The 22,941-nt window shown below is 41.0% G+C and overlaps 1 protein-coding gene across 1 annotated transcript in view; it reads right to left on the bottom strand.

Moving 5' to 3' along the window:
* WDR11 (WD repeat domain 11) overlaps nucleotides 1-22,941 on the bottom strand; it is a 55,530-nt gene that overhangs the window by 5,733 nt on the left and 26,856 nt on the right. The window contains exons 12-25 of the mRNA XM_056850110.1: nucleotides 19,556-19,662; nucleotides 18,162-18,237; nucleotides 17,431-17,539; nucleotides 16,907-17,031; nucleotides 14,928-15,075; nucleotides 12,262-12,368; nucleotides 10,477-10,591; nucleotides 9,087-9,258; nucleotides 5,153-5,261; nucleotides 3,686-3,748; nucleotides 3,111-3,176; nucleotides 1,756-1,930; nucleotides 487-582; nucleotides 83-248 (exon numbers count right to left, since the gene is read on the bottom strand). Coding sequence (XP_056706088.1) covers nucleotides 83-248; nucleotides 487-582; nucleotides 1,756-1,930; nucleotides 3,111-3,176; nucleotides 3,686-3,748; nucleotides 5,153-5,261; nucleotides 9,087-9,258; nucleotides 10,477-10,591; nucleotides 12,262-12,368; nucleotides 14,928-15,075; nucleotides 16,907-17,031; nucleotides 17,431-17,539; nucleotides 18,162-18,237; nucleotides 19,556-19,662 — 1,634 coding nt within the window. The remainder of the gene's footprint in view (nucleotides 1-82; nucleotides 249-486; nucleotides 583-1,755; nucleotides 1,931-3,110; nucleotides 3,177-3,685; nucleotides 3,749-5,152; nucleotides 5,262-9,086; nucleotides 9,259-10,476; nucleotides 10,592-12,261; nucleotides 12,369-14,927; nucleotides 15,076-16,906; nucleotides 17,032-17,430; nucleotides 17,540-18,161; nucleotides 18,238-19,555; nucleotides 19,663-22,941) is intronic.

The following is a 22,941-nucleotide window of genomic DNA, read 5'->3' as shown; positions in this document are numbered from 1 at the left end:
GGTGACTTGCATTCAAGAAAACCTGCCACAGTCACCCACCGTTTCTTGCTTATGAGATCCAGGAAGAGAATTAACCTCTCACCTGCCAGCTTTCCATTTGCAATCATGTTCGTCGCTACCAATTTTATGGTACTTTGGGAAGGACCTGAGGAAGTGACTGTTGTGACTAGACATGCCTTGAGTGAATCACAGTAGTAATAGGGGTTCTCAGCATTTGTCTCCAAAAGTAGCTGCACAGCTCTGTCAGTCTAAGAAGGAAGAAAGCAACATTACAATGTTTTCAAGTCATCCGGTCCGTCAAGAAAACCTACCCCAGACTAGTTTAAGAGGCTTAAAAAAGGAAAGAAAAACAAATCACCCTTTGTCTAGTGTCAGTGTCTAATGTCAATGTCATTTTACCCCCCCCCCCTTTGCTTTGCTAAGCCAGGTTTGTTATCCATAATTGAACAGATGTGACCATAAAAGGCCTAAACAGGCCACACAGACCTGTCCCAACAGAAGTAACTGGTCGGTGCACTTCCTGGTGTGATCATAATTTGATCTTTTAACTTCTTGAAGATTGACTCTGTCAAGCTGGAATTTCTGGAAATGATCATATTTAAACAGTTATGAAAAATTGACAATGATTATTCATAACAATTATGAGACCTGCTGCTGGGTACAAAGGCTGCCCTTGGTAATTTCAGAGACCAGTAATCCCATATATTTTATGCTGTAAAGTCAATATGCAGCAACACTACCACATCACTTTCAAATGTCAAGATATGCTGGTGATTAGTAAATTCTGCAGGGCTAAGAAAATGCTTAAAAGCGGAAAGGTTTCAATGAATACTAAAGAAGTGAGAGCATATTAAGGGAGCTGAGAGATGGCTAGCAGTTGAAAAGTACTGGTGAGAGAATTATGGCAAACAGTAACGGGTTAAGGTGAGAAGGTGAGAATCAGCAAGTCAAGTATGGAGAACACTGCATGAGCCAAGGGGACAAGTTATAAAGGCCTGGCCTGGGGATACAGGTAGAGGGTGTAGTGATGGCCACAAGCATAGATGGCTTTAAAGGGGAAGTAGACAGATAGATCTATCAGTAGTTACTAGGTGATTAAAGGGAACCTCCACATTCAGAGGCAGTATACCTCTGAATAGCAGTGCTGGCAGGCAATATGCGGGCAGAGAAACTGGTTTGCCAGTATGTGAGACAGGATGCTGGTCTAGATGGACCAATGGTCTGATCCAGCAGGGCTTTTCTTATGTTCTTAGAATAGTAACCATCAAGAAATGGCTAAGCAGAAGTACCACATGTATCTAAGGAACTCAAGTGATTGATGTTGCAGCACTTTAAATCTTTTGGATTATGACATGGGAAGCTGCGGGACCTCCCTTACACTAAAGATATGGAAAAGGAACAATTTTGTATATATTGAAAGACTTTTGGAGTAACTCCTTGTTTCTCCAATCCTTTTAAATTTACTTTGGAGATTGTCAGGATAATGATTCAACTTACTGTTTTGAGTAAAACTGCTGTGATCTGGCAGGAGGCTACAATTAAGAATAAACCCTATCCCCACCACATTCAGAAACAGAATTTCCAGGAAATCAACAGAGCTGCATTCCACTGCCTAACAAAGCAGGCAATGTCACAATAAACTTAACTATTGCGATGAGTAATAAAATGATGCATATTCCGCAATGTGAAAGGCTCAAATGAGAGCAGGAAGGGTTATGTAAAAGCAAAGCGTTTATTGAAAACGTGTAGTAGTACCTGGAAATATGAGTTTTCACAGAGTGTATCATAACAGATATCTAATGGACTGCTCCATTTTTCTTGAGAAAAAAGGTCTTCTGCTTTTGCCATTAATGTTTTCTCCTGGGAAAAAGCATGCAAATAATGGGCAGCAACAGTCCAGAAATGCAGTTCGGATTCATCCCCGTACAGTCTGGGAAAGCAAAAGTCTAAATCAATGAGGAACGATTATGCGTTTTAAAACAACAACACTGCAAACACCGCTAAATGTAGGTTAGTTATTAAGCTGTCCTGCATTGTAAGCAGGACGTTGCATAGAAACAGTGAGTAGTACAGCCTTGCCGGAACCCTGTTTCTTCCAAAAAACGAATACAGAAAGTTCCCCGCTTCTCCACTCACACAGCGTTTCTACCACCCTCCACAACCTCTCTCTCTCAGGTTCAGGGTTACAAGTAGGTCAGGCTGTCACACGTCACTACCCTTCATGTCTCTTTTAAAATCTCTAGAGAGCTATGACCATTTCCCCTCTCAGGCCCTTGCACTTACGCAGACAGGGTAGACCATCCCCCTTTAATAACAGACCCTCACTGGCACTGCAGATTCTACAGATATAGGTGACAGAAGAGGCTGTTCATAAAAAGTAGGAAGTAAGAGAAACAGGCCCAAGGCAGACATAATGGTACCATCTCTTAGAAATGGGACTGGGCCATAATTTGATCCACTTTCCTTCTGTTACATGAATCCCCACATACATGAGTACCAATGTTAACCACTGTATAATGTTACATTAGCACCTGTAGCTAACTACAGTATAGTCAAAGTCAGTCACAGTTAGCAAACCAACTTCAAAAACTCAAGTTTTTCTGTGTGTGTGTTTTTTCTTAATTTTTCCAATGGAAAAAATGCAAAATTTTGAGAAGCGCTGAGAAAAAACCTTATGTGAAGTATTTTCTCTTTTGTAATGAGGAAAATTCTTAAGACAAGACAAGACAAGGCTTTGCTCACTCAAAATGTATAGTATGAAAAAGTCTGAGGATGTTTTCAGTTTTTTTCCCATGGCAATATACTTTTCTGGGATTGGACAGGGCTCCTGGGGAGCCAGCAAGCTACTGGTATCTTGTGACTGACTGGCTGGAGACCCTTGTTCTACAAAATACAACTATGGTCAGACACACACACACTCTCTCCCTACAGAAATATGTTCATAAACTAGAGCTAATTTTTTTCACAAAGTCACTAAATGAACTTATTCTAAGGCTAATCTAATCCAGTGTTTTTAAAGAAAAATGGTTAGATGCTCAGGCTTCAGACCATGTGACAAGTATTTGCAAGGTAGGGATGGCACATTTGACTTCAACAAGCTTTCTTGTTACCTTGCAACCAGGAGACATCGCTGCAAGAGGGTGAACTCTGGATCAACCAAAAGTTCCTTGATGTCACTAGGAAAAGAAAGCCAGGCATTGTTGGCAATTTGCTAGGCAGCATATTCAAGGACATGTAGATATTGCAGATTTGAAAGGGGAAATAGCTTGCACAAACTTAAAATGTGCTAAATCGAGGCAGAAAATAATTCATATTTAACTACATGAAATTCATGTCAATAGGTGATTTATGTTACAGTCTATCAAGCCTGTCAGCTATGGGAATACTTAACAATGATCTGGCTGCCACATTACCTTGACTGCTAGGAAGAGAACTAACAGAAAAATGAAATATAAAACTGCGAGACTGAGAGCCATTGTTCCAGTTCCAAGTTAAACATTCTTTCTTACTATACACATACAAAATTATCGATCTAACTAGGTCAGCCGGCAAATACAATATTTAAGATCACTGCCTCTATGTTTAATTCTAAACTATTGATTTAACAGGAAAAGAGTCGCATTTGAAAATAATTTTGTGTTTTAGGCAGGTTGTGTTAGGGTCTTTTACCAAAAAAAGTGCTTACTTGGGCAATGAGTACAATTGTTCTTGCAGCAGATTTTCAATGTTTTCATTCTCTGGATAATTTCTGCAAAGCAAACATTAGGTTTAATAGACAGGTCTAGGCATCCTGAAATTAAACAACCCAGCTCTGCTCTTAAAGTTTACCACATACTCTGCAATGCTCAAAAAAATAAAATAAAATGGGGGTACAGAAGAATCACCTCCCAGATAGTGAGAAGAGGGCTTGGGTTTGTCATGGTAAGGTCGTTTACAATAAAATAATAAAGCTTAATTGGACAGTAAGTACATTTGTACAACTCCATGTACCCCCATGTCAGCTCAGGACCGTGTGGGCCTTCTGAGGGGTACCAATAATCCAATAGGCATGCCTATAGGCATCCCTTCCACACACATTCCAAACATGTAAAAGTTTCCCCTTTCAAAGCAATGTTAGCTCCATTCATGGAAATGGGGGAAATGACCACCAAGAAATCCCTGATACTGCAAAGGTCCACAATAAGCCCATCTGGGCCTTCTACCTCACCCCAATCCAAAAGGCATTTAAATATATCTGTATCCATGAATATCCATGGCGACACATTCCGGGGTATAGCTAGGCAGGTAGCTAGTGCAGGTTTTAAAAGACTCCTGTTTGAATGTCTGAGCTTTATTGCAATTTCAAAATGTACAAAGGACTATATAGGAAAGCTAAATTTAAATACCACTGACGTGCTTTCGGGAGGAGAGGCATCATAGTATAGCCCAATCTCGTCAGATCTTGGAAGCTAAGCAGGGTTGGTTCTTGGAAGGGAGTCCTCCAAGGAAGGGTCTGCAGAGAAAGGCAATGGCAAACCACCTCTGCTTCTCACTTGCCTTGAAAGCCCCTTGCTGGGGTCGCCATAAGTCGGCTGCGACTTGATGGCACTTTACACACACACACAATGTGCTTTCTGTTTATAAATACATGGTGTCATGTTCACGCTACAAACTGCAACCCAGGCAAGTTGAACTAAACGTATGGACATACTGTTCCAGATCCAGAGTTCTGCATATACGTGCCTTTGGACCTGCTTTTTCCTGAAGTGAATGAAAAGACTTAAGCACCCTGTGCACAAAGGAGTGTGTCTCTGTGCCAGCACATCACTATTGTTCCACATAGGTGGAAAAGCCATGTGCAGGTAGACAAAATGCTGTACAAGTATTAGAGAACTTTTACAGGAACCAGCGGGCACTCAATTATGTCCTGCATTTTGTGAGCTAGCTGGATCAAGAATCGCATAAAATAAATGCAATATGTGAACCAAAAGAAAAAATATTCTCTACACAGCATTAGCCACACTAGATGATGACTTATAACTATTTCTAACTGTGTGAAATAAAACCGCTTTGGGACTGAGTCCCAAATCTCTTGAGACATCAGTATACCTTTATTGCTTTAGTATGCGCATTTCCATTTTATAAAACTGGACGCCTGAACAGAATATCTTACATGTGAGAAATGTCCAGAGAATATTTATTATTCCAAGGTTGGTGCAGCAAGAATGCTTTTAAAGCTAAGGAAGCTCTTGGAACAAGAAGGTACGGGCACCAAACAGGTTCTAGAATGAAAAAGGAGAAAGGTGGAAGGGAGAAAAAAAAACATCAGGGTCAATCCACAAGGAATATGACAAAAGAGCCAAAGGAGATTAACAGAGCTACACCGGCTGCAACTCTGCTTATGATTGCACTGTAAGACTTCTTGGGACCTATGCCACTTACCACACACCAGCATGTAGAATTTGCTAAGGTTTATTTTGATTGCAAGTTCATGACAAGAGCTGCACAATAGTGCACTATTACGCGCCTGATGCAAGACTAAGAGACAGTGGCTTACCTAAGGCTTCTCCTACTTCCCAGCTCATTATTATAAACAGAAGAGACAGAAGTGAGAACTAACGGGGACAAGAGTTACAAAGAATGACCCTCTAGTAATAGCCTCCCCACCTTTCCCCCTTCTTTTTGTATGCATTAGGGGGCGGGTCTGTGCCTGCCTTATTGGCGAGCTGGTTTCAGCGCCATCTTTTGTTAGGTGTGTTTTAAGTCTGCCGATTTATAGTTCTAAAGATTTTTATATTATTACGATTATGTATTATTTTAATGTTGTAACTTGCCCTGAGCCTGGTTTTCCTGGGAAGGGTGTGCCAGAAGTTTGAAATATAAATAAATAAATAAATATAAACATGAAAATGATTTAAAACTCCCCACAAAACATCAGTTGCAAATGTCAAATGTCTGCTGAAGTGGGCTCATGAAACCTTAGATCTATGTCTCTAAGATTACCGAGCCATTGCAGTTTTGTGAATTACCAAACTCAGGGTATCCCCATCTAGTTTAGGGGATATATGGAGCTTCATTCACAGAACACAGAAAATATCTCTCTAGTTCATATCTCTTTGAGACATATACTGGTTTTATACCTTACATAGCCATTGTGATTTTTTTTTTACTGATAGCAGACCATAACTCTAGGCATTAAAACTGTGTTTGTCTTATTGATAGTCAATGTATTGATAGCGATTGTGGAAGGGGAGCTAGGTGGATTGCACCCACTGAGATTCTTCTGTTGTGAGAGGAGTTAGCACAGATGATTTTATCACATTTACAGAAATCATTTCTTTTTAAAGTTGAGGCATAATCCAGTATGATTTGCGGTTTTACAGACAGGCGTGCCATGAAGCACTTGCTATCAGATCCTCTCTCATCCCACCTGGGACTCAGTAATACAACCTAGCTGCTTCTAATCAAGACAAGGAAATTGTGCCTCTTTTCAAAAAGGGGCCTGACTTGGTTCGAGTGGATAAATTAGGAAGACAGATTACAATGTCAAGTCTGATGCCTATCCCGTAGAAGGATCAGGAATAGCTTCTGTCTCCAGCAAATGATTGCATGAAGTTCTTCCATCCCTCCATTTCTCTCTTGTACATCGACAACTGCCAGAACTAATGGCAAGACGGTGGATGGCATGGAACAGATCGTGACACAATTTGCTTTGGAGAATGTTCAGTGAGTGGGTTTTGATCTCATCCAGTCATCTCCTACTACTACTACACCAGACGCTTGCCTCTTCAAGACAGGCAGAGTATGACTCATTCTTTCCCATTCTGCTTCCCTTCTCCATTTTAACCTAGGCACCCTTTTGTATTTTTACCCTAAGCACCCTTCTCTTAGCTTCTCCTTCCCTGTTGAGGATTGGTCTGCCCTCTAGCCAGCTGGTCTTTCTCCACAGCAACCTAGTCAGGGAATCCTTTTTTTCTTACTGAAGCTCCATCCCATTTTTTCCCTCCATCCCATTTTTCGTCCTATCACCAGGCTGGACTGCTCTAGGCTAGTCTTGGGGGAGGAACACAGTTTGCTATTTTTAGTTTGTTTTATTGGTTTCATGATATTATTGATCTCTGCCTTGATTATCCTTCTGATCTCTTAGTTTCTAATTGGTATTTTGTTAGGGTAATCAAGTTACTTGTTGATTGAGTGATTTGTCTCCCTTCAATCTTTTCTTGTCTAGAACATTTACTGCATGAATCAGACTGGTGAGAACAACAGACTGGAAGATTCTAAACTGGTCCCAGTGCTTTGCGCTTTAACTGTACCCATAGAAGGGGATGTTCTGATGCGATAGGATGGATGCAGGGACCAATCTGGGTAAAAGGATGGCATATAATAGATCATAATACAATTTAAATTTGAGAGTATTAAGTGGGAGAGTTTTGATAAGTGCCTATGATGTGGTGTGCAGAATGCTCTGAGACCTTGAGAAGCTTTTGTATTTTGTTTGTGCCTCTCTGTACAGGTTTGGCTCCTCTGGAAATATTTGGCCTATAGCTATCTCTTGGCAGCAACTATGATTTCTGCTTGGGGCTCACGGCAGGCCAACTTTCACAGGCTGATCTGCAAGGCCAGACTTTGATCAGACCAGCTTGATCCTTTCCAACCATGTGTATGCCAAGTACAAAATGGATTTGAGATGGGCTACATCTATGTGCATCGGAGTTCACTGTAAGGGCGTTTTGTTTTGTTTTCGTTGCTGGAATAATATAATTTTGCTACCCTGATTCTAGTGCATTAATCACATTTGAGCACTGGAGATAAAAGGAAGACAGTCAACGCATGGCAGCACTAGAGGAATCATTTATCAAAATGCAGAGATAAATGCAAGCTATTATACTTAAGTATTCAGAAGGCACAATTACTGAAAGAGATAAATTTCAAAAGGAAAAATGCAATAGAAAAACTGAAACTATAAGTCAAAATGTACATTGGTAAGGAATACTAGATGTTGTTTATACTTCCTGCACATCGAAAATCAAACAGAATAGCAGAGAGCACCAGGCTTAATTCGGGCAGCACGATATGTTGAACTACATGCTTTAGAAGTAGAGATGCAGCTTTAATATAGAGATATATAGAAACTCCCTGACCTGGATAGCCCCAGCTAGCCTGACCTCGTCAGATCTCAGAAGCTAAGTAGGGTCAACCCTGGTTAGAATTCTGATAGGCAACCTCCAAGTTGGGCAGCAGCCAACATCTGGCAGGAAACTCTTTAGTTCATAAGTGAGGCTGCATTGACTAACTTGCAAAAGATGGATAATGTGATTCCCAAATAAACAATCAATCTCTACTTTCTTCTGCATCACTATTATAAATTAAATATCCTTTAGTGGGAGAGGGAGCGCTCCGGAGGAGCTGAACTCTTCTAGAAAGCTGACGAGTCGTCTCCGTGGCTGGCCTGCGCAAGCACAGTACCCATGTGGGACTGCACAGAAGCCACAAAGGCATACATTAAGAAAACCGACAGCCATGGCGTACTAGAGGACTTTTCAACTATCAGAAACATGGAAACACAAGTGCAAAGATGCTTACCTATTAGTGGAAGACACTTTGCTGGCATACTGGGGCTTTCCTAGTCTCCTTGTTCCACTGCAAACCTCTCGCACGCACACACTGATGTGGCATTCAATGTGATACAAAGAACTGAAGTGGGGAAGGGGGAGAAATGGAAGTGCCTTCTGCTCCTGCACAGCGATTTTTGTTGGGAACAGCTGTCATGATTTAACATTACTTTAATCACCGGTTGACCTTAATTTTTTTGCATTTGCTTCGGACAGGCTGTGTAGATTGCTCCATCGGCACTACCAAATGCATAGTTAAGGTTATCAAACTTTACTCTGTGTTTGGTGGAGCTTTTCTGGCTACTGAATCTCATCTCATTAGGTTGAGAAACCCTTATGAAACCACTTACAGCATTATGTCTGCAGTATAAAACGTGGTTCTCGGTTCAAATAAAATGCCATCTCATCTTCTCGTTAGTCTGAGCTTTCCCGCATCTACCATTTAAAATGCCACATACTGCAGTCTTAGAGAAAACTGAGAGCTTTCTTTCATACCTGACAGTTCTTGCTCATCCATTCTAAAACAGGCTGATTTCATTGTCATCTCTAGCACTCTGATGCATCCATCATCTGATGCTAGGATTACTTTGTCAGAGGTACACCAGTCAACATCGAGTATTCGGAAGTTGACATTTCTTCCACTTCTTAAACTGCTAACCATCTGGACCTGAAACATACATCATACTGTACCTTTAGAAAGGCTTTCACAAGCAATAAATCTTTCTCTGCATTTATGAACTAACTTACTAAAGGGCTTAATACAGCTTTTCTGAAATAATTTGCTTCTATAATTCTCGGAGTAGGGAGAGGGAGATGGAGAAGCTCATCTTACAAAAGTTAGCATTTACATTTAAAAGCCTTTTGGTAATATTTGGACTCCGATGTTTCACAAGTGCAGTGAAGGTCTCCAGAATCATGAGACCACCCAAATCCTTTTATATATTATTTCTCTTTTTTCCCGATTGTCAATCTTTATCTTGGGCATTGGCATGGTTATTTTGAGCTCCCTGGAGGAAAGGCAAGATATAAGTGCCATAGACCAAAGCTTCTTAAACTGTGGGTCGTGACTCGCGACACATGTGGGGTCGCGTAACTGAATGTGGGGGTCGCGAAACAAGCACATCCATCTCAGTATGCAAATTTTACCATCTTTAATAAATGGTAAAATTATATGTATACCAAAGAATTGTTTTAAAATAAATTCCTTTTTGATTTATTATCATTAAATGTTTGATTTGTATACCCATTTTATATACCTATGTACCCGGGGTTGCGTAAAAAGTGTTTGGCCGAAAAGGGGTTGTGAATGGAAAAAGTTTAAGAACCCCTGCCATAGACTGATACTTTGTTCAGAAAACATTATTTTTTAAAAATCACACAGATTCACTATTTAATAATTTTTGGTGATCCCTTTCTTTTATGAAAGGTTGAGGACAAGAGATTAAATGTGCATGTCACATTTCTCTACTACATTCAATAAGTGATGGCCATTATATAAACCACGGGAGGTGTCTGAGCCCGGTTCTCATTTAGAGGAGGATGACAAGACTGATATTCAGATAATTTGACAATGGCACAGCATTCATTAAGCAAAGACCAAGTACTGAAAAACAAGGGAAATTCAACAGCATTTAAAACTTCCAAGAGAGCCTCTGTGCCTTTGTTCTGAATTCATAATTAAAAAAGAAATAGAGTTTGGCAAAATTTAATTGGCTGAAATACATGAAAGCAAGCTGACAGCAGTTTGAAAGAGCCCAGAAAGACATAAAGTCTTTTGTGACAATTAAAGGCATACTGATAAATCCCAATTAGGTACATGAACCTCCTTGCTTTTACACTTCTCTTCAAAACAAACTGAGAAAAGGAAAACGTAGTTGCTGACTACCTCCTTTGTATCCCAGACTTCAGCACCATCATTGTACATGGCTATCAGTTTTTGGTTTCCTTTTCCAGGGGCAAAGCGTATCTTTCTCACCCAGCCCCGGTGTGTGGGGATGCCTCTGGAAGATAAATGTAAGGACGAAAATAATAAGTAACGCTTTCAACCGTTTACTTTTTGATTTTGCACAAATTCACAGAATTCAAATACTGTCTAAATGGAAGTCTATGGGGGGGGGGGAGTCTGAGGAATAAAAATAGTTATGTTAGTACCTCCATCTCTTCTGCTGCCTACCTTTAGTCTTATTTTGATTATATACGACATGGTGAATTTTTACCTCATCACAAAAATCAGTACAGCATTACCAAAGGCCTTGGAATTATGCTGGCTTATTATATGTTCAAGTATATGGAAGTGTTTGTTTTTAAAATAGGACGGTCTCATATTCTACCTTTAAAATAGGACATAGTCTCATTATCTACCTCAGAATCACATGTGCTTGGGCAGCAAATTAAAGTGTTTTCAAATACAATCCACAAAATTAAGCCACATTTGTGTTAACTGGAGAGTGTCTGTCTTGCATGATAAGCTACTTTGTTTGAAATGCTACCCATTTTCAGACATGCCAGAACATCTGAACTTGTACCATGCAGCATTTCATCTTGGTTCTACTTATAGTTAAAAACTGCACAAACACCACAGATGTAACTTCACATAAAGAAATGCCGAGGCCTGAGCAACATTTATATTTATTTGAATTATTTCATGCTAGAATCAATGTATCTAATTCTTAATGTGACCAAATAATTAAACCCAGAGACTGGAACCATGAACAGACAAAACGGATCTTTCTGCAAACCAGAGAGAAGCTCCAGGTTTACAGAAAAATCTGAAATATAAAACCAAAATACACTGGGGGATTACCCCCCCACCCAAAGCAATAGATTTAAGAAAAATTTGCCTTTGCCAGCATTCAATTCTTGGTTTCTAACAGTAAAAGGCAGGGAGAGAGGGAAGGGTCCTTTCCAGGCCTGTTTTGGCCTTTGAGAAAAGACTCACTGGGACCAAGTCTGGCAGCAACCACACAACTTCCATGATTTATCCAGGCCCAGCTGCTTGTTCAACAGCAGCCACCACAAAACCCACCGTTATGTAGTGGTTAGTGTTTCAGGCTAGGATCTGGGAGACACAGATACAAACTCCCTCTTTGTTGTGGAAACTCACTGGGTGACCTTGGGCCAGTCACTCACTCTTACCCCAACCTACCTCACAGGTTGTTATGAGGATAGAAATGAGGAGAGGGAAATGAGACAAGCTGTTTTGGGTCCCCATTGTGAAGAAAGGTGAGCTGTATAAATGAAGGAAATAAATACAGCTGAAGATAGGGGGCAAATAAAAAGTAGGTTGGTTGGTGAATGGGAAAGAGGAAAAGTGAGGGTGTGGGGGTTTTCCAGGAGAAGGGAATGAGGAAACAGTGTGGAGAAGGGGATTCAGGTGGGGGAGATGAGGTGCCCCCCCTCAAGGCCGTGCAGGTTCCCCACTGCAAAACTGGGCCTGGCCCAGTGGCCAGCACTGTGCAATTTGGGCTATAGTTTTCCTAGGTAGAAGTTCCAGGGGGAGGGAAGGAGGGAAAGGTGAAGACAAGGGGGCCCATAAAGGTATGTGGGCAGAGAAGGAAGAGGAAAAAGAGGACAGGTTATGGGGCTTTCTAGGAAGGGAAAGAGGAAATGAGATTCTTACCCACCCCCCCGGTCCTTGTGCATCCTCCAGTTGTTATATGCTAATGCCTACCTAGATACTCTGGCTTTTAGATCCCAGAAGTTCACATTCCCATCAACATCTCCGAGAACCAAGGTATCTCCTTTCCATGCAATGCAAGTAATGCTTCCCATACTGCCCTACAAAATTTTCAAAAGCAGAAATTATACCAAACAATACCATTCATAAATAGTCATTTCTAAATACCTATACAATAAATAGTCATTTAAGGCAATATGCCAAACATTTGGAACACTATCTGTAAACCTGGATTTTAACAAGACAATTTCTTTGATCAGTAGTACAGGAAATAAAAGTCATATTAATACAGATTTGAGGCCAGAATTTTATTTACTTTGCTTAACAGCGCAGGGTCACACAAATTGCCCTATGCATTGGGGTGAATCCTATCTAGCATAAGAGGTACAGCACTCATGGAAGAGAACTTCCCACTCTATCCTGTTCTTCCATCTGGAGCCCTACCCCTGGAGTCTGGTGGACCCTTGGGCATACCTTAGGTGCTGAAGTGGAGGAGGGGGGAGAAATCAGCAAAAAAATGTCCCTCCTTTTCTGCTGTGAGAAGATTCTTCCACCAACAGAGACTTCAATTTCATGAAGTTGCCCCATTTTAAAATAATTCAAAATTTGAAATCTCCAAAGTGATAAAGCTCAATTGTCAAATAAGAGGCAGAACACGTTACTAGGAACCAGTACAAGCGCATTTGTCACAGAGAACAGAGGTCAAGGTTAGAGAAACTGATAACTGGATAATTTATACTGTATCTGGGATACAAAACCAGGCTAACCAAATGAATCACTGCACGCACATGATCTGACTCTCATGCCGCTAACCACCAGTAACTTTTAGCACTGTAGACTGTACAGAATGCAAAAGTAGACTTGCACAGCGGGCTTCCAATCCAGCAAATACGTGAATGATTTAATCACGGCAGGACTTAAATGCCCTCATTTCACATGTGCCTGCGTATGCACATACCACCTTCTCTATACAGTATTTAAAAAGCCAACATATTTATCAGTTCAGTAAACCTCTCCATTCAGCAACAGCAATCACAAGAAAAGATGACTGGAACCTTCCCAACATTTCTAAAGCCTGCATTCATATACACAGCAACAGAGAATATTAAACCAAGGAAAAGGTCCACAATATATAACAGTTATTTTGTAGCTATTCTTTTCCTTATCTCTGCAGCACATAATATCTGCTGTAGGATATTTGCTAAAGCCATCAGAGGCTAGATCCTTGAACAATGGCCGCTCTTTGTGAAAGCTGCCATTATCTCTGAAAACATACACCCTTCTGAAAACAGAAGGGCTTTTGAAATATCTTGATTGCTGGCCTATTGAAAGGGAGAGGGATAACACCAAGTGAATAAGCCTCAACTTAAAGATGCTTTAACTTTTAAGGAATGAAAAGAGCCAAATGAAGACTTTCTAATGTGTTGGCATTTGGAAGCCAAACAATAATTACTGAGGATGTAAATGTCCAGAGGAAGTTTCCCTTGCTGTACTACTGCAACAGTAACTTCATGTGTGTCCCCAGAAATTTAGAAGATACATAAAGTTCCTAAGATCAAACTCTTTACCAGTGAAATAATACTTAAATGACGGCTTCACGAAATGTTTTGAATGCTCTTATGTTAAAATGTTTGTAAAAAACTTTTTGTTCTGTTTGAAAAGATTTCAATTCATGTGAACTGGGTGGGATGAACTCTGCGTGCACTAAGCAGGGAGCATCCTTCTCCTTCCACTAGCACTTCCGTTTCTGCAAGATCGATGGTTTTCAAATGAACCCTTGGCACAAATGGAGGTGCTAACTGAACAGGAAGCATGCTCCAAAGGCAGGGGTCGTCCAGCATGCATGGAATGTCCAAGCCACGGATATTTCAAGGTCTGCACCATCAGAACTGGTAAAGTTGGTGGAAATGGTTCAAATGTGCAATCAAGAGATGCGATTCAGAATGATGAAAACAACAACAACAACAACAATGAAGTTACATGGCCACAGGATGTCAGCATTTTGCTTATATAACTAACTTCAAGACAACAGCACACCTGGGCATGCTTCTGTACACAGAAGGCAAATAAAACAGCACACACGGGAACCCTCATCAACTCCAGAGCAATTGCATAAAACATAGGAGGAGCCCTGCTGGATCAGACCAGTGGTCCATCTAGTCCAGCATCCTGTCTCACGCACTAGGTAGTGCAGGAGTACACAGCAAGTGGGCTGAACTTTAGATTTCTGCTGTCACAGACCACTGACATAGTCCAAATCACCACACATGTACGGAAATGCTCCATTCATACATATAAATAGTTCCTTTATGGTGGATATGGACTTCCATGTCTGTGGTTATTACATGGACAGAGGAATGGTGGGATTACACCAACAACGTTGGTCTCTTATGTTATGGCAAGTTGTTAAAAGGAATTTCACACTGTACGTTATTGTCAAAATGCTGTACTTGTTTTTTGTTCTTATGGTATATAAAGCATAAATATGTGGTTATTTCTGAATACCCTGTTCTTCAAAACAAGGTCCACATTTCAGCTTGTGTGTTGCTGAATAGATTTTCCCCATAAAGTTCTTTTTCATAAATATCTATTATGAAAGCTAAATCCATTTCTAACTGTCAATGGAATAAGATTAAATAGAAATTCAGCAATGAACTCACATCAGGAGGAATTTTTGCACTGTCTTTGACAGAATTCCCCTCTACCGTCAAGTGATAAACTTGTCCATCAGTATCGGTAAACACAAAGTGCTCTCGAGCAGAAATGTTCTGGCTCAATTCAGATTTGCTCTCAGCCTCCTGTAATAAGCTAGGGGGGAAAAACCCAATGATTTTGTTTATTTATAGTTCAGATTCAGACATATTTACATAAATAAGTTGAGAAAGAATTATTGTCTCAATAGGCTGAACATGAGGCCCTCAACAACAAAACAGACTTGCTTAAAGATATGGATTAGGAGGCAAAGAAGCTACCCCAAAGCTTTACCACAGCTGGCCACAGCTGTACATTGCCATTCATGCCATGCCATATTGAATGAGATCACATATCGGTTTAGTATCTGAAGAATATAATACTTTTTACAAATAAGCTTCTTATACATATGTTTACAGGGAAAATCTAGAAAGTGCATGCTCATTTCGCCTGCATTGAAGTTCTCCAGAAATCCCAACATGCTCATGGAATTCCTGTGCACAAGGACTTTCATGCACATTTCAACATCAGGAACAGTCAATGGATGGGTACATAAATCATCCCCATTTTAAAATGGACAGGAAAGCCTTGGCAGGAAAGCAGAGTTGCTGGATTCAGGTGAGGGTCTGCCAACAAAATGTCAGGGAACATCAAACAGAATCAATGTTTAGGAGAATAAATGTGTCATCTGTTCTGCTTCCCTTTCTGCATCTCATATGCAACCAGTCTTTAAAAATGTTCCAAATTCTGCAAATCCCCAATGAAATAATTCATGCAAACTGATTTTGCATTAGGTTTTGCAAAGCTAGATTTTGAGGTTCTCAGCGCAGAATTTAGTTTTTGTTTAGAGCAGACTACAAGCATGTCAACCGCAATAGGGCTGCAATCTGTCAGGGACCTGCATTCTGTCAGGACACAGATCCGTCCTGCTCATTCTCTGTCAACAGCAGTTGATTTCTAGGGTTGTAGGATCCATGTAGGAGCCCCGTGGAGCAGAGTGTTAAGCTGCAGTACTGCAGTCAAAAGCTGAGTTCGATCCCGATGGAAGTCGGTTTCAGGTAGCCGGCTCAAGGTAGACTCAGCCTTCCATCCCTCCAAGGTCGGTAAAATGAGTACCCAGCTTGCTGGGGGTAAAGGGAAGATGACTGGGGAAGGCACTGGCAAACCACCCCGTAAAACAAAGTCTGCCTAGTAAACATCAGGATGTGACATCACCCCATGGGTCAGGAATGACCCGGTGCTTGCACAGGGGACCTTTACCTTTAGGATCCATGTGGACTAACAGCCAAGTGGTTTCAGGGGGGCTGAAATGGGGAGGGGGGAAACTGACAAAAATCTCGCTGACTTTTGTATCAATGGAGCCAGTGCTTGCAGAAGAGAAGATCATTTCACCTGCTTTGTCTCCTCTTCTGCAGGGACCAGCTCTGTTGATGCAAAAGGCACGGAGGTTTTTGTTCCCTTCCCTCCACCTCAATAAAGCCCCCCAAATCTGCGTGGATCCACAGCTAAATTTCCTGGAAATTTTCCCCATACTCGTGCTCAAGGACTGTGCAATCCATTCATCCATTTCCCTGCATGCTGGGCACACAGGAATAGTATTCTGAGCAACTGATCACTAAAAAGGTCTTGTGGATTTTTGACTTAATATTCACTGGCTTACTTATCCATGCAGTGCGGTTCTTCCTCAACACGTGCACTCACGTGTTCCCTGATGTTCCCTGCCTTAAATTTACATATGTCAGTAATACTGGGAGTCTGATTCTGGCCCATGCTTGGTCTGTTACGTTATGCTTCTCTCAGGCAGCAAAAAGAATTCGAAAATCCCAGCTTGGATGAATATTTCATTTCAACTCGTCTGAAAAACCCACAAAGCTATTAAGCATAACCTTTGGCAAGGCAGCACTCTACTGAAAAGTGCTGTGATTTCTCATTCGAACAGCTCGGATACCTGATTACAGAAGATTCTAAAGTGCTCAGTTCAGTAGTATCAGATACAGTTTGCCGGGCGATAGCTTCACGGGCTGCGAGCTGCTTCTTTCGTAAGCTCTTCAGGTTATGCGAAGGCGACCATTCCTGGGAGAAGAGAACATATAACCTTTCAAGTCTATACAAATGACATAATTCATAACTTTTCATTTTTTAGGGTTATTTTTCAACTTCAGTCAGAGTTACTTGCAGAAGCAAAACGTTTCTTATGGAAGGGTATACAACAATTGAATCAGGCTCCTCTCCCTTTCTTTACTGGCTTGTCTATATTAAAAGGAAGAATACGTGAAAGGTTTCAACACTGAAAGAACAGCCAGAAGCAAACAGCTACATTTCAACCTATGTAAGGTTTCAACAGTATTTCTGGCAATAAGGTAGAATTGGGGGGCACCTGACACCCCATAGGACTGGGTCTGGTTGGTGTCTGGAATTTTTAATACACTGCCTTAAGTTCTGTGGAAGAAAAACATAACAAACAATGTTTACCAAAGCCGTGATTGTAGGAAAGTTTTTGGACATTTCTCTCAGAAGCGTACACGTCCTAATATCCCATAGTTCCAAAGGTTTGTCTTTAAACACAACTGCCAAATACTGCCTGAAAATAAAGAATGAGCAAGCGAGAGAGAGAGACCTTTTAAATTTAATAAAGTAACAATGCTGTGAACGGATAAGCTTATATGCAATGCATTTTGCGTTCTCAGATTATTAAAGCAAGTTTAGAAACGATAACATCTTGCACTAAATAAATATTGTCATTGTATTAATAAATAAAATACTGCACTAAAATGTTATCTTTTTTGAACTAGAAAAGTATACTGACACGGGCTTTAAAATTTCTAGAAATATTAACCTTGCTTTTGCCTTGTAGCCCTAGGTGAATGGGAAGAGGTTGCTGAATCTGCTATAGTGTGCAGTGACAGCCCTGAATGAGCCTTGATACCAGGTAGTCTCCTAGTACGAGAAGCAGCCAAAGGTAATTTCTGAAGCAATACTACCCCCAGGAGTAAAAGAAGAGAAGGAAGATGGGACGCAGTATTATTGGGATAACTCTTGTCCTTATGCATAAGTGCTGCCTTCACAGAATACCTGAATGCCAAACCAACACTTTCAATAACGTTTATTCCACTCTCTTGATTCTGTTCTCTGTGTGCTGGATTATTCTTATCTGCCTCAAAGCTGTTAACATAATTCAACTTTCTCCAGGATAATCGACTTACTTCAAGTGAGAGACTTTTATCATTTCAATGGCTGGTTCATCAGTGCCTCGATCTCCACGGAATGCTATGCTTCTCCCTAATGCACAAGGGAGACACAAAAGGCGTAACCCACACAAGCAAAGCCGCTGTAACTGACATGTACAATACTCTGCTTCTTAAATGATACTGGTAACACCACATTTCCATCTTCTCTATTCTAGCCTGTAAATTTAGAATCCAGTGCCCAATGTTAGGCATTACTAGCATTTTGGCTCTGCTTCAGCCCGCCCAACTCAAACTCCCACAAGGACATCACCTCCAATGTCCCATTGCATTTTACTGGAATTTTCAAGCACCCTTTTCATTAAAAAGAAAGTTTCTCCATTGCCGTGCTAACTCAAGCTGTTTAGGATGACTACAGCTGAACAAGAAGTACTCATGACTGAAAATCTCTAACGTGCCTTGATCATGCAAGCTATTCCTAGGAAAGTCCTAGGAAACTGACCGCAGAGAAACAGACTGATTTTCTGAAGGCATAAGTGGATCCAATACCTTCCTGGTAAGTCTACATGTTTGTCACTACACTGGAAGCTTCCTATTGCTACTAGTTTTGAAGAATATTGTCAAATTCATCAAAGAGACAGAGACACACAGAGAGAAAGAGAGAGACATATATACACAAAGAGACACAGAGAGACAGAGAGAAGCTGCAGGTTCCTCTTTCCTGGGAACTTATTATGCGCATTAGAGGAGTATCTGACAAAAACAATTTAAGGTTCCAGACAGGTTCAAATTTTCACTCAGCCATTCAGTGGGTAACTTTGGGCTACTTCTAAGGGTTGCTGCAAAAATAAAATGGGAGGGGGAGAACCCTGTACACCCCTCTAAATGTGACAGATGGGAAGGAATGGTGTGTGTAGACAGAGGTGGGCAGGCAGGAAGCAGTGAGGGGGTGGCAGAGGGGCAGCAGGAGCTAGATGGATATCCCACAGTGACAGGGATGAGATGTGTAAAATTTACAATGTTTAGGATGAAGGCAAGATTTCTTAAGGCCTGAGAAACTCTTCCATTAACTGAATTTTAAAACCAGTGCCAAGTATATTTGATGTCTCAGACAAAGTTGAAATGTAAACATTTTAGTAGTGATCAGTCTTTTGCTAACAATAGTAATTTCTTCTCATTTATGCTTGAAAGATTATTCATGAAGTGACTCTTCAGTCAGTTTGCAGAGATGATTGCCTAGAATGTTTTTAATTCCAATTTTTAAAAAGCAATACGAGGCACTCTGTGCAGTTATTCAAATTTTGCCATTTGAAGGGGAAACAGTCAACAGATAGTATTCTGCATGCAATATTTCACAGATGTCACTTTATATCTATCTGGTCGCCAATAGGCACATTTCATAATATAGTTACCGGTAGGGAGATCAACCAGCTGCAGTTCATTTCTTACTAGCCCCAGATTATTAGGCGTTGATGTGGCAAAAGAAAGGAAGCCACTCAGGCTTGTCCACTCAATGCCTCTGTCAGAGAAGAATAGACATACATTACGTGAGATATTAAAGTTTGTAGGGAATGTTGCAGGTTAATAGGGTGAGAAAAAGTATTATGGTTCAATTTGCACTGTACTGGGTGGGAGGCGCCTACTTTGAGGCTCTTCCCCTGTATGGGGCTACACATATAGATCACCCCCTTTACAAAGGCACTACACAGGAACATAATGACAGCAGTACAAAACACCAACGTATACCAAGTTTTTACATTTCATCAGCTAAGAAGAGAGAAGAGGAGTTGATTTTTTTATATGCTGACTTTCTCTACCACTTAAAAGCCAATGTGACGTAGTGGTTAACAGCAGTGGTTTGGAGCAGTGGACTCTAATTTGGAGAACCAGGTTTGATTCCCCACTCCTCCACATGAGAGGCGAAGGCTAATCTGGTGAACTGGATTTGTTTCCCCACTTCTACACACAAAGCCAGCTGGGTGACCTTGGGCTAGTCACAGCTCTCTCAGCCCCATCTACCTCACTGGGTGTCTGATGTGGGAAGGGGAAGGGAAGGTGATTGTAAGCTGATTTGATTCTGCCTTAAGTGGTAGAGAAAGTCAGCATATAAAAACCAACTCTTCTTCTTCTTCTTAAGGAAGAATGTAGTGGTTAAGAGGAAAACAGCTGAAACACCTTCCTTTGAGGCGCCGAGAAGAAACCAAAAGGGAGGAAGAGAGCACAGAACTCAGACATGCGAGGTGCTACTAAGTCAAAGGAAACTAATTTCTGGGTATTTACTTGAAGTTGTCTACAGCACTGCCAGCAGTAAACGATTGTGAGGGTTCCCAACCTCCCTGTGCAAACTCCATAAAATCACTTGCTCAGACTGTCATGCAGAAACAAGGAACTTTATTGGAAGCTTCAGGTAGTACAGGCCTTACACTGGTAAAGTTGCAAGTGCTTACAGTTTCACAAAGACAGAATTATAACCCCTACAGGGAAGCAGATGTCAAACATATGTTATGGGAATCTACGAGATAATTGTGCATGGTACAAAACATCAAAGAACTCAGGGAGCTTGTAGTACTATCTACCCACCAAGGCCATAGCTGGTGGAAGGGAGTCAGTGAGAGCAAGGGAGGGACGTGGGAAGAGGGAAGAGACATTCCAACCTGGGGCCTGTCAGACGCCGCGCCTGAACCAAGGAAAGGCAAGAGGCCTGGACTGCTTTTACGAGTCCAGGGAGGGGGGGGGGGGGGAAACATACAAGGCAAAGGCCTTACCCAAGGCAAAGGCGTACAGACCCTCACAACGATTCCACAATAGCACAAGACATCAGGGGAAATCACAGTTAAAAGATGATTATTATAACAATATAATAGATTATATTGACAATATTCCATTATATTCAATGTTGTCCAAAAGCCAACTACATAGATGAAATACAACCTATATGGGAAAAGGCAAAAAGCTGTGTGTCCTATATGTGGATAAAATGACGTCACTGTCATTTATAGAAACACTGCTAGTTTTACATAATTTTTTAATGTAACAATCCTAGAATATACAAGTACAGACCTATATAGCTTTTGGTGATTTTAAAAACATTGAATGCATAAACCTATTCCTAGTTTTTTTGTAAATCCATTACCCTTAAATATCAACATAACTGGACCGAAAGAGATTCAGTACATATTGATGAAAGTATATCTGTACTTTGTGAAATAGCTACCATTTTCTGCCTACATATTTTTCTAAGTACATGATAGCAGCATTAGAGAGAAAAGGCTAGTGAAAGTGGCAGTCGCTTTGTATCCCAAAGTATGTTTGGTGTACAGACACTTATTTTCCACTATAACTGAACATACAATGTAATAGAAGAACAAGAAGAAGAAGAATTGGTTTTTATATGCCCAAACACACAGGGAAACCGTTTCAGACGCCTACCACCCATTTGCGAGTTGGCCACGTAATACATCAGCAAGTCCTAGGAAGAAGACTTCTAGGCCATCCTCCTGTATTTTATTGAACATACACACTAGGAATGTAAGTCACTTAACTAAATAGACGGGCATGCTTCTATTAAAAATGCTTGCACTGCTGAAGCGTTCCTTTTGCTATTGAGTAAGAGGTTGGATGCATTACTTCAGTGCACTAAATCAGAGTGCTTTACGGGAATTCAACAGCATGCACTCCTGATGGAAGATTTCAGTTCCTCATAAGCGTTGCCATAAAAACTAGCTACCATACACTGGGTACAATTAAGAGTTACACTACACTAGTTTTATAGACTGAATCTATTCTTTAAAAATGGAAGGCTCATGGATTTTTACGCACAATAGCCCCCTTTAATGAAGCTATGGAATAAAGAGATCTGAAGTCTCGGAACTCTGAACTTCTGAATTCCAGCTTTAATGCAAAGAATGCCCCAACTGGACTTTCAGAATGCAAATCCTACCTGTGGTATTTGGAAATGAGGCATTAAGAGCATGGAAGCATATTGTTTCTGGAGACAAGTAATCTTACCCTGGAGAGTAAGAGAGTCAATGGTTTTGAGGTTGTGCCCACAGGCTTTCCCATTCTCTTGCATGAGAAGAATAATAATCAGTGTGTTTAAGTGTGGAAATGCTGCGGTGGACACAAAATTTCCCTCAAATAAGAACTTATCTGTACTAGACCATTTGTTTATTTATTTAGAATAGTTCTATGCTGCCTTTTCAGAGTCCTGCTTGAGGCAGTTTACAATTAAAAACCACAGTATAAAAAACAAGCCATTAAAAAAACTATTAGACATAATTAGCCTACAAACTACCCATAAAACAGAACCGGACAATTAAAAAGCCAATAAGATAAAACCCCTAATTAAAAGCCTGGGTACAAAGGTGTGTTTTAACTTGGCACCTAAAAGAAAGCAAAGCAGGCACTAGGAGAGCCTCAAGGGGAAGGGTGTTTCACAGGCAAGATGCCACCACAGAAAATACCCTGTCTCTAGTTGCCACCTACTTCACCTCTGAAGGTGGAGGCACAGAGAGCAGGGCTTGAGAAGCAGATCTTAACTGGTGGGTAGGATACTACGGGAGGAGACAGTCCTTGAGGTACCCTGGCCCCACATGAAGCTGCCTCATGTTGAACCAGACCCTTGGTCCATCAAGGTCAGTATTGTCTACTCAGACTGGCAGCAGCTCTACAGGATCTCAGGCAGAGGTCTTTCACATCGCCTCTTTCTGGTCCTTCTAACTGGAGGTCCCGGGGATTGAACCTGGGACCTTCTGCATGCCAAGCAGAGGCTCTTCCACTGAGCTACAGCCCCTCCCCA

The sequence above is a fragment of the Euleptes europaea genome, chromosome 5 (genome assembly GCF_029931775.1).
Source record: "Euleptes europaea isolate rEulEur1 chromosome 5, rEulEur1.hap1, whole genome shotgun sequence".
Taxonomy (NCBI): domain Eukaryota; kingdom Metazoa; phylum Chordata; class Lepidosauria; order Squamata; family Sphaerodactylidae; genus Euleptes; species Euleptes europaea.
Note: the sequence above shows the minus strand (reverse complement) of the source record. Positions and strands in the feature narration are given on the sequence as shown.